At 41.1% G+C, this 12,130-nt stretch overlaps 1 protein-coding gene across 1 annotated transcript in view; it reads right to left on the minus strand.

The window, feature by feature from the left end:
- zhx2a (zinc fingers and homeoboxes 2a) overlaps positions 1–12,130 on the minus strand; it is a 20,921-nt gene continuing 8,791 nt past the window's right edge. Inside the window, exons 2-3 of the mRNA XM_053494071.1 lie at positions 2,260–4,809; positions 1–863 (exon numbers count right to left, since the gene is read on the minus strand). Of these exons, the coding sequence (XP_053350046.1) occupies positions 2,270–4,651 (2,382 nt within the window). The 5' untranslated portion in view covers positions 4,652–4,809 and the 3' untranslated portion in view covers positions 1–863; positions 2,260–2,269. The remainder of the gene's footprint in view (positions 864–2,259; positions 4,810–12,130) is intronic.

Genomic DNA, 12,130 nt, shown 5'->3' on the forward strand with positions numbered 1-12,130 from the left:
TTAATTTCAATCGTTTGTTTTATTGAGTTACAGCAGACTGTTTTAAAGAAGGAGCAAGCATGACTCTTGATACCCATACAGTATTCCTGATACATGTCTGAACATGAGGAGAAGAGTGGCAGGGGAGGGCGAGAAATACACCGAGCTATCTTAAAGCAGACCACAGCGGAGACGGTGGAATGGAACTATGCCTTGAATGCAAAGAAAAAAATAAAAGAAATGCTATTATTCTGAGAGCGAGTAATATTGCAAATATGAACTACAAATAAACAGGTTTTGTGCCTTGCTGCAGTGATTTCGAAGTGGATTACTGTTCGTGTGCAGGCAACGCTTCCATGGTCCAAAAGAAAAAAAATGTTTGTACTTTTACTTGGTTTGAGGAATGAGATCTAAAAAGCACCGCCTTGTCCTTGTCCACTTCAAATATTAAGTGCCATAGTGACCGAGCTCATCAGCAGGTCCATCAGTTTTACCGTCCTTTTAACTTTAAGTCCAAACGTTCCATCAGGAGCGTTAAGCAAAAATGGCTTGGGGGAGAGACATCTACAGTATTAGAAATGTAACAAAACTCATCCTCAGAAAATTTTTTTTTACAAATCTGTCAGAAACATATTTACATGGGCTCTTCTGCTATAAAGTAACAAAAAGATAGCCTTAAACACCTAAGTAGTAATAGTAGCATAGCAGTCTGACTTTGGCACTCCACGGTCAGCGCTTACACACGCACGCACACACACACTCACAGTCCTTTTATTCCTCTGATGAGATCAGAGTCCAGGCATGAGATCATTGGTTCCAAGTATGTCAAACGCAATTATTTTCCTTCCCACTTCAGGGTTAGTCATAGCAGCCTAGTCTCCGGCCTGCAACGAAAACAAATACACATTATAGTTTTAACAGAGATACCACTTAGACGTTGTGCTGACGTGTGTGTGTGCGCTAGATGATTTCAACAGTAAATACCTTACAGAAATAGGGCAGCAGATCATATTGTATGACCTATTGTTTAGTGAGCAAGGATGTTTATTTCCTTTACAACATGGAGGTTGGGATAAACACCAAACTTAATTTCACAGGAAAAAATAAAAACAGATAAGCAAGTCTCAGTGAAACTTTAGATTTGAGAGAATATTCTTTACTGCAGCACATCGGACTCACAGAGGTATAACACTGCTATACTGTTTTAATTGCTATAATTTTTTTTATTATTTTTATTATTATTATTATACAAATCAGCTTTTCATTGAGTGGTCCACAGGGCAAGCACATTCACTAGGCCGTTACATGAAAACAACACCAGGTTGTATTAAGAACCTGAGAAAGAAAAACCTCTTTATTCGTTCATTAATCTTCATTAAGTGCTCCATCCTGCTCATGGTCACAGTGACTCTGGAGCCGATCCCAGTGACTCGTAATTATCATAACACACATCGTTCATCTTCTATAAAACCTATCCTGTACAGGGGCAGTGGGGGCCCTGGAGCCTGTCCCTTTTAAGGCGTGAGACAGGGTACACCTTGGACAGGGTGCCAATTCATCACACACACACACACACACACACACACACACACAGTAGGCAATCTGTAAACGCCTAACCTGTCATTGTACTGTAGAAGGAAACCGGAGTATCCAGAGGAAACACACCAGGTGAGAACATGCAAACTCTACGAACACAGACCTGAGGCGGAAATCGAACCCCCCACCCCCTACTCCACCGTGGCGCCAAACACACCAATCAAATTATATACATACTGTATATTTCGTGTGAATGACGTGATGTTAGCTGGTTTCCAAAACCTACAACATTGAGGAAACCCTGATGGACAATCTTTCTGCAATCCAGCCCGGGCAGAACATAGGCGATACTATAAGCTCGCTAATGAATTTATCACCCGTCTAACTCTGTGCGTATAATGTAAACGCAGAGCTGCTTTTCTCTGCAAACCGTTAGCTATCTATGTAGCCAGCTGTAGTCTGCAGCCACAGCACTGTGTGGTAGCTATGGTAACAAAAATAAAGAAATCATTAAACCAGTTGTTGGTTTGATCGAGCTTTGGGACTATTAAAACCTCCATCACCTACGCTTGAGTCATCTCAAGTTTTTATTCACCATATTACGAACATTATTTTTGAAAAAAAGATATCAGATTCCCAAATCTTCTAGCACAACCCTTTTGCTTTGTATTTGCTGCACACTTTTAAATATAAATTGAGAAATTTTTACAAGATCTAGGAAAACGTTCTGCAAAAAGTCCTTACCTTTCTCAGTTCATCCCGACACCGTGTGTTCTGTGGTCTGAACCTCAAGGTCGGTGGCCACTCTCCGTGTCTCAGAGTCTTTTCTTTCATTCTCAGCGGCCATGGAAACTTTAACCCATCCCCCACTGTCCACACTCACCAGTCCATGTTGGTCCTTGCTTCTGCTAATGTCCTGCATGTTGTGACCCAGCTTACTGGTGACCCAACTGACTATGTCCTGACTAACAAGTTTCGAGCGCTCCGCCAGCTTGTCGTCGTCCTCTAGTTTTAGCAGCTTCGTCTCCGGGAAATTTCGCTGTAGTACACCGTGGGCCGGTTCGGGGCTCGGCAAGCTGTTCTGCCCGTTGTGTTTTTTGTTGCTCATGTTCTCGAACTGCTCCATCCATTCCAAAGTCCCATTTCTGAGAGCGGAGCGGTTATTCTTAAACCAGCGTACGATTTCCGTGCGAGGCAGCCCAGTCTGGAGCTCCAGTTCACTGTACTCCTCTGGTGACGGCCACTGCGTCTGTGAGAAAACCTCTTTTAAAAGTTGGAGAGACTTGCTGTCAATTTCAGAACAAACGGAAGTCAGAAGAGGAAGGGGTGAGGACTTTGCCCGACTTTCCTGCTCATGTATGCCATTCAGCGCTCCCCTGTCCAGTCTTTTAAAGCCCATGGAGTTGAGCAAGGCTTGTTCGAGGTTATCTCTCAGGGCACGACGCTCTGTAAACCAGCCATCGATTTCTGTTTTGGAAATCCTAGTGTCAATCGCAAGGTTTTCAATCTCAGTCTGTGACGGAAAGCTTGTCCTCTGGAAACACTCCTCTAACATTTTCATTTGCTCAGAGGATTTTCCCTTTACCCATTCCAGAAGGGGGAACTTAGTGGCTACAGCTTTCTGAGGCTGGTTTTCCTTCGATGGAAGTTCAGCCCTTAAAGACAGTACAGTCTTATGGTTTCCGAGACGCTGATCGCTAAACCACTTTTTAATTTCTCCCCAGGAAAGACCGGTCGTCTCAATAAGACGATACACCTCTTCGTCATCGGGAAACTGACACTGAGTGTAGCTCGCCATCAGCTCTTTAATCTGACCTGATGTTTTTTTGCAATCTGAGGAAAGGCTGGGTGTAGGAGAGGCAGATTTATTAGTATTCTGAACTGTTTGTATTATTGACGGCCTCTTCAACTCTGGAGAAGAAACTGGCGACAGGAGGGACCTCTTAACAGCCTGTGCTGCTTGATTTGAAACCGTTAGTGCAAGCGGACCAGAGGTCGCACTGGACCCATTGGTCACTGGTGTCAACACCAAGCCGGACTGTCCAAGAACTTGGCAGGGGACGGTCTGAATAAGGGACTGGGAATTTTTAGCGGATTGGGTCAGCTGGGCAGGCAAGACCGTGAACGCTTGTTGAAGGGGTTGAATTGTTCCGTTGAACATTTTCTTACGCGCTTCCTCAACCTCCTCTGGTGACCAGCTGATGCCTTGTTTTAGCCTTTGGGTCGTGAACCACACTTTGATTTGCTCTTCTGGGTGCTTTGATGCTGCAGTCAGCCATGAGAGTTCGGCTTGCGTAGGATATGGAAACTTATTAAAGGAAGTAATTAGGGTCAGGTTTCCATCTAGGGACGCATTGTATTTCGATGAGTTTAAAGGAACAGCGATTTTTGGCACTAAACTGTAGTTAGGTGGACGCTGCAGGGACGGCATTATGTGCGAGAGACCCTCTTTGAGTGTTGCATCTGGAATGATCACTGTTCCATTCACGTTCACAGCAGTGATCTGTTTTTTGGATAGCTCTGGGGTGAGCTTGTCTATCTGACCGTCTCCCAGAGGGCGCTTTCCATCGGTTTTTGGTTTCTTCAGAGCCATGGATTTGCTTGAAGGCGAAAGGTCCTCTCCTGACTGAGGGCTCCTGACATCATAAATGGCCGCACAGTTTGAACCTTCAATTGTCTGCTCCAGGATGGTCTGACTGTTCAGTTTTATCCTCTTGAACTTAAAATTGCTCTCTCCGGGATGGAATTTCTCGTTGTGTTCAGTCAAGGTGTCAAACTTTTTTGTGTTAAAGTTGCAGACGGCACAGAGATACAAAGGGTTGAGGATGACGTTAGGATGGTTGGAGTCCACGTGTTCTTTGAACTCATTAAGGTTCTGTGTGGAGAAGGTACAATATTTGCACTCATAGCCTCCCTGCACCTTCTTCTGTGGGCGAATTTCTGCCTCTGGCTTTTCTGGATCGATTACTGATGGTATAGTGTTTACTACATTCTTCTGGTCTGTCCAACTCTCGATAGCAGGAGTACACGAGGATCCGTTCTCCACTGTACTGTCCACACCGTCGTCTGCGTCCTGGTCCAACATGTCATCTGGCCGAATCATACAAGGGGTGGTAGACTTCCTTCGACTGGCCATGACCTACTGTGAAACTGTGACGGTGCAACCAAGATGAGGGACTGTAAGAGAAAGTGGACTGGATCTTCGTCTGAGGACTTACTGGAGAATTTTTCTGCTGACCATTAATGTCAGCTGCAATGGGTGACTTCATGAGACTTCATCGCAGGACACACAATCTAAAAAAGAAACGAGAAGAGAAAAGGGAAATTCTTTAATACATGAGCAAGTTTTAATATAATAAAGCATTCTTAATTTAACAATACACAATTAAGAAAGTGTTAATGAGGCTTTTAAGTGTACATCAGTACAGGTTGAGCCCCGATTTACAAAGGCGTTCCATTCCGGGAGTACTTTAATCTCACATGTGAAATGGATGCCATTTTGTCTTAGAGCTGTTTTCCATTGTATCGAACTGTGAACTGAGTTTTGTTGTGGATTTTAGAATGTTGTTGAGGAAATTAGGATTATTCACCATCATAGCAGATTTGCAGGACAGCCATTTCCTATCATTGTGTCCCCTGACTGCGTCATTAAAACCAGTGAAGCACAGTCATTTCTCCCGCACAACCAATCGCACGCACACATGCAATACACTAGATGTTGGACATTTTATACATTTACTGAAAATATTGTATATCATTGTAAATATTGGTATCTGGTGCATTGCATTGTCTAGCTGTGTCATTGTGAGCTACTTTCACATTTGAACTGGAAGTAGAACAAAGGGGGATCAGTTTATATCTGCGGAAATTCGTAACTCTAATGTTTGTAAGTCGGTGACAACCTGTACTACCCATGTTTGCATGAACAATATTTCTCCAGACCGGTTGAAATTATCCCGATTAAAGATTCCAAGGTAACTGTTTACATGGACGCTGATCTGATAAGATGTGTTTACATGCAGAAACTAAAAAAAAATTTAAAAAATTTAATTAAAAAAAAATAAATAAATAAATGTAATTAGAATACAAATTTTGTGCAAAGTAGTTGTGTCTGCATCACATCACACAAAGAGTTACCCTCAAAGAGTGAGTGAACATGTGCTATATATAAAATAACATATATTTATTCCAACATGAGAGAAACGATTGAATTTACATGGCCAGTATTCAACGGATTAATAATTCAACAGAATAATTCTATTCAACGAATTATAAAAAGGTTTACACCACCGCTCTCTCTCTAATTGAAAACTCGGGCTGGGTCAGGTCGGGTCAGACTGATGCGACTGAGGTGATCACATGATGCATTTTTTTTTTTTCAAATTTTTTTTGTATAGCTTGTTTAACAGTGGTCACTGTCGCAAAAGCAGCTTTACACAATCAAAAGTAAATCATGGAAATGTGTATGAATCAGAATTATCAGATTGTCCCTGATAAGCAAGCCGAGTGCGAGAGGAAAAACTCTCTGAGAAGCCAATAGGAAGAAACCTTGAGAGGAACCGGACTTAATAGGGAACGCTGGCAGGGATTTTATTCTGATTGAGCTACCATTAGTAGAAAAATAGGGTCGATGCAGACACAGCATGTGCATTTTCTACACAATTATATCTTCTGCTGATGTTAAAATGGCAGTGATTCCTCTGTGACATGTGACCTCGGCCACCATATACACTGAGTGAAGCCATCTCCTACCATCACGTGCTGTTTCACGATTGTTCATTTACACACATTGGAGACATAATCTCCTGACAGCAAGCTTAATTACACATTTTCTACTGTTTTACAAATTACAGTGAGACTACAAAGAAAATGAAAACTCAAGTTTCCATTTTTCCCCAAAATGACATTTGCCTAATTACAGTCATCACAGGATTTACAGTAAAACAAAACCGATTTTTTCTCTAAAATAACCTACATTCTTCGAAAGCATGCAAAACTACATTCTAATTTACAGATTATAAGCAATCTACACAGGGTTTTAGCTAAAATAATGAGCTAAAGTCTTATAGGACTTTCAAAAACACAAAACTTTTTATTTATATTCACTTCACATTATGAGCGCAGGACGGACTGTAAACACCACTCAGAAAAGAAGTCCTTGATTCGTATTGGATTTGTCCTGTAATAGTCCGAGCGGGGCTTCATTAAAAATTAAGACGGGCCTTCTTTCCATGATGTAGTCGTAGCGCCTGCTTTAAGTGAGTGGCATGCACTTGTGCTGGACGACGGCAGTGGATTTAGCATCCTTACTGTATATGGTTTAATTAGTGTGCAAAGAAATGCAACTGTCGGAGGTAGAAAAAATATCTTCTAGCAGGTCTGATTGGTTATCTAGTAATAATCTTCCTCGGGCTTGCACTGACCTCAGGGTCTCAGAACACTGGAGAGTGATAAAATATGCATGAGCCACAGCCCTCTCGTATCTCAACCTCACAACTGGCTCCGGCAGAATCAACCGGGAGCACAAATGGTGGAGCAGTAAATCCTTTATAAAATAAAAAGAATAAAGTGTAAATAAAAAAAAAACAACGTTCTATGAGATATGGCTTGGTTGTACTTTAAAAAGATCCCTGAAAAAGACAATTGGGTCACCAAAGTTGTTGCAATATAATGCCCCCCCCAACCCCCTCAAAAAAAAAAAAACGCCCAATATAATGCCCTCCCTGTACTAGAGCACGGTTTCCTCTCTACTGCCTCTGATAATATTCATATTTGACAAACGGTTGAATGAAATGTGACTGAGGCGTGTGTTTCACAGAGGTGGCGGAGAGCACTAGAGAGCGGAAGATGAGCATTGTGTGCCTTTCCGCTGGCTGAGCTGCATCCTTCCACGGGAGGACGTAACTGTGTTAGTGCTGTGTGAGGAGGCGGAGACAGTGTCTCGTTAATACTGTGCAGTGCAGCAGGGAAGGGGCTGAATTCAGGATTGAGGCAGAATTAATTTAAATCTCATCAGATGGGGCCTAGAAACCCCGCAGCACTGAACTGAAACTTGCTTCAAGATGCAGAGATGCACAAAACTATTGTCTCAAATTACTGTACCTCCCCCTCTAATACAAGTTTGTAACGGTTTAATGCTTGTGTGAAGGAGAAAAAAAAATGTCTTTTAAAGGTAAAAAGTGACAAGTGTACGAATTAAATCTTAGTGAAGACTGCAATAAAAGATTCCCACAGCTCTTTTAAAGACGGTATGAAGTAAGTATATAAGTGTGAAGTGCGCTCCACATAAACGGAGAATATAACCATAAGGATTCTCCTTGAGAAATCAATAAACGTCTAATAATTAATTGAAGCTATAACATGTTGATAAAGAGGTCAAGTCATGAATTCGAGTTAATTTTATAAACTTGTTTTTTTTTTTTTTCCACATGCCGCCTACAATAACACCATGACCAACTTTAAATACAACTTTTTTAGACACTAAGCCTTTATAAGTTTGTGTCTGCTCAGGTTTCCATTTTTTGGGGGGTAATCTTGAGATGAGGCTTGGAGGAGAAAAAAAAGAAAACAGAGAGGCCTCCTGGGTTGCCATGGAAACGGCCCTAGGCACGAGGGTGGGAGGGTTCTTCTCACCAGAGGTCCAGATGAGGATCCGCATTATTCCGCATTCCTATTTTTGGCCAAGGCAATTTTTGCGGGTTAAAATCCACACACAGCAGATGTGAGTGAAGCCATTTACACTCTTCTGTGCAGAAACGACTGACACTTAGATTTGCAGCGACTGCCCCTGCTGAGTAGACAAAACCTGTGATCATTACAATGCTCAAAAAAAAAAAAAAAAAAAAAAAAAAAGTTTTAAGCCATGAAACTACTAATAAGCAAATAATTACTTGAGATACTTTGGATTATTATGAAGATAGAACATTCTTCAAAAGGCAAACTGTTTCATGCTCATTTCTCAGCCACAGACCTATTCATCTGATCATGCACCTGAGCATTTTTTAGTCCTTCCAAAAAACAAATAAAACAGTAACAGTGTTGGCAGGGTAACACAAGGCAATAGGAATACGATGTTGGCGTCACAACTAAAGCATGTATCTAGTCATAGTCATGATTTAGATGTCATTTAGCACCAACGCTCAGAGAAGCCGTCCTGCCTGTCTGCTTACACACACACACACAAACACACACACACACACACCACCTCCACAGCACCATCTTTTGTGCTCTGAAGTCATGCTGCCTCGTCAAATTTAACAAACCACCGTTCTTTCATTTCAATTGTTTCAATCTAATACTCCCAACAAGCACCAATCACAGGCCTGGTCCAGAAACGTAAACTTTATTTTCACCAACACACTGAACACTGTTTAAAAAAAAAAAAAAAAAAAAAAAAAAAAAACAGCCAATACGAGAACGTTATTCACATAAAACTGGGGTGCAGAATAACAGGACACGTTTACGAGAGTAAAAACTTCCTTTATTTCCCAATATAATCTGCTGCTACACTAATGCACTTATCCCAGTGCATGGATAACATTAAGGTAAAAAAGTCTTCTCAGTACGCCAGAGCCATGATCAGCCTGCCTGCTTCTCGTCTAAAACACTGGCCTCCCAGGAACTCCTTGATTGGAGTTCAAACATGTGGAAATAGCTTGAAGTGAGGTCAGGACTGTACGGAGGGGGATTTGGTAACAACTTATCACACACACACACACACACACACACACACACACACACACACACACACACACACACACACACACACACACGCAGACAGACAGACGAGTCTTGGTGACAAGTGATTTTCAAGGATCAGGATCAGGCAAGTCAACCTTGAGTGAACGACTTGCAGTGGTCTCTGAGCCACCTCGGTCAGGTCCGTCCTTAACAGTCGTACAGCCTTCTTTAAAATGATTTAATGCAGCTAAGTCTCATCACTGTAATGTGCTTCTGAGAATGTTAATCGCTTTACGTCTTCGTGTTTGCAAGTCCGACATTGTGAGTCGCACACATTCAATATACCAGACATTTTATACATTCACTTGCACACTTATAATATTTATTATGATTGTAAATATTGGTATCAGGTGCACTGCAGTGTCTATTTTTTCTACAATACACGTGAGCTACTTCCGCATCCCTTTAATTCCCATCTACGAATGTTCGTTGAACCGCCGCCTGTTCGTATCTGTGGAAATTGATCACTCTGGGACTTAATGTACATCATGAGAGATCTTTTTTTTTTTTTTTTTAATCACGTTCAGCTTCATATTTCTTCCATTATAATCATGTATAAATCTATTTTCATAATAATTAAAGAATATGTTGTTCCAGGCTGATGCTCACTTTCTGCGGCAGTGGATGGTTCACACACAGATACCCTGCAGACTACACTTTAATCCCAAACTCGCTTCAGTGGATAATCTCACCTGGATACTGTAGACTCGTACCTGCTGTAATCACAAACACTTTCTCCCAGGAGTCTTATTCACAGTCTGCTCATCTGAACATCCACTCAACACACTCAGTACTGTTTGTCTTTACTCCTTTAAAGCTGTGTGATTATAAATCACACTATTTAGCATCATTAAACATAAAAAAAAAAAAAAAAAGGTGCTAAAAGATAAACTGCTCGGTGTCACCCAAAGGTTTTATCACCTTTGGATTGTTTGTTATGGGTCTACATCTATATCTGTAAAAATTGCTTTTTAACAATGTTGACTGTTAAAAGTGCTTTACAACTAAAATTTAATCGGAAATGCAGTCCCAGATATCGGTCATGGCTGTCATTTCAGTTATGAAATATGATCAGCTTTAAGACATTGGCGTCACCTCTTCAGTAATCTGTGAAGTAAAAATTAATAAATAAATAAAAGACAAACCAGCAAACAATGAAGAATGTGCTGGACAATATTACAGCATACTGTATCAAATCTGTAGCTGGAAAACAAAAACTTCCATACAGCCGTCAAAACGAACAGGTCAGTACACGAGCAAATGACCCGTCCCTTGTGTTCAGGACGTGAATCCACACAGATTTAAAAAAAAATGTTTTTTACATTTTTTAAAAAGGCCTCTGGTTACTGTACATTATGATATATTTCTTTTGTTTATAGCAAGTTATTACTAGGCTAGTTTACTGGAGTAAACAGTCCCACATTTGAGTGAGAACTGTAGCATTAGCTCGCTGCATTGAGATGTGTTCCCACGGTGAAGCTGAATCTACAGATTCCTTTTATTCTGCACCAGGCTCTCACTGACGCTCATGATGAGCTGCTGTAGTCCTGTATCACAGAACATATGGGTGTAATTAATTCATATTAACAATCATAAGAGGTCAGCTACTGAGCATTGCTGTCTCGTGGGTCGTCTCAGTGGTGTGCAACTGGAGGGCGGAGTAAAAGCACACCAGAAAAAATGGTTTTAGAGATGACGGGTGTTCAAGTCAAATCCGGACTTATTAAATTCTTATGAATGAAGGTGGAAAAAATCAGTGATGAGACTCTTAGAAACACGCACACACGTTTTACAGACGGCCGTACGTCGGTTCCTGGCCAAGGTGGACTTAGACCCTTATCCTTAAAAACCGACATTACTTGTCACCAACTTGTGAAAGAAACACATCGGTCTGTGTGAACTGTACACACACTCATTCACCAACAGCTCTTGCGCATTACAGAAGTTCGGCTGGGAGTTAATGCTGCAATTCTCTGTACAGTTCTGCCCTTACTCCAAGCCAACATGTTTGGGACATTAAAGGAGTTCCTGGGAGGCTAGTGTTTCAGACAGGAAGCAGACAGTATGATCATGGTTCAGGTATACTGAAAAAACTTTCTATCTTGATGGTCTCCGAGCAGTAGTGAGCCGCTGGAATAAGTGCATTAGTGTAGCAGGAGATTATATAGAGGAATAAAAAGACACAGTTTTTACTCAATAACTGTTTTCTGTTATTCAGCGCATCAAAAAATCCCGGTTTGACTCGAATGCCCCCAATTTAAAAACAAAAATGTACAGTGGAAATATGGAGACATCCAGGAATAAACATACAATCCAATACTTTCTCACTCCTAATCAATGAAAGGCAGATACACAAAACAGAGACAAGCAGGTGTGTAAAAATCATGTTAAAATAATTCTTCCTTCCCTTTCCATGTTAGAATATTGTTTCTGAAACTAGCTCCAAGCTGAAATCAGTGCTGTCACTTGCATTTCATATCTAGGCATGTACATTGGCTCTGTCTTTGTCCTGCTAAGAAGACCCCAGTGGTTTTCATCAAGCCTTTGCCGTCATCCAGCTGTGAGGCTGAGTCACCGCATCCAAACACTTGATTCACACAACATCCACACTTTTAACACTCAGATTATAAGAGTCACTCAAGGGCATAAAAGAAACAAACGTGAAATGTAAAGGAAAGGAAATAAAATCAGGAGTCCAGTTATATGCTGGGGTGTTTTATTGATTTCTTTTTTGTTTGCATCTAAAAAGCACTTTTTCTTTTAAGTTTAAAACCGTGCTTAGGTAACCTCACCATGTACCATTCAGAGTCATAATAATGTTAAGGCCAAAAAAAAAAAGGTTTTTACTGATGGCAAAGGCCAGCCTTGTAGTGTA

Source organism: Clarias gariepinus, chromosome 4 (assembly GCF_024256425.1).
Source record: "Clarias gariepinus isolate MV-2021 ecotype Netherlands chromosome 4, CGAR_prim_01v2, whole genome shotgun sequence".
In the NCBI taxonomy this organism is placed as follows: Eukaryota; Metazoa; Chordata; class Actinopteri; order Siluriformes; family Clariidae; genus Clarias; species Clarias gariepinus.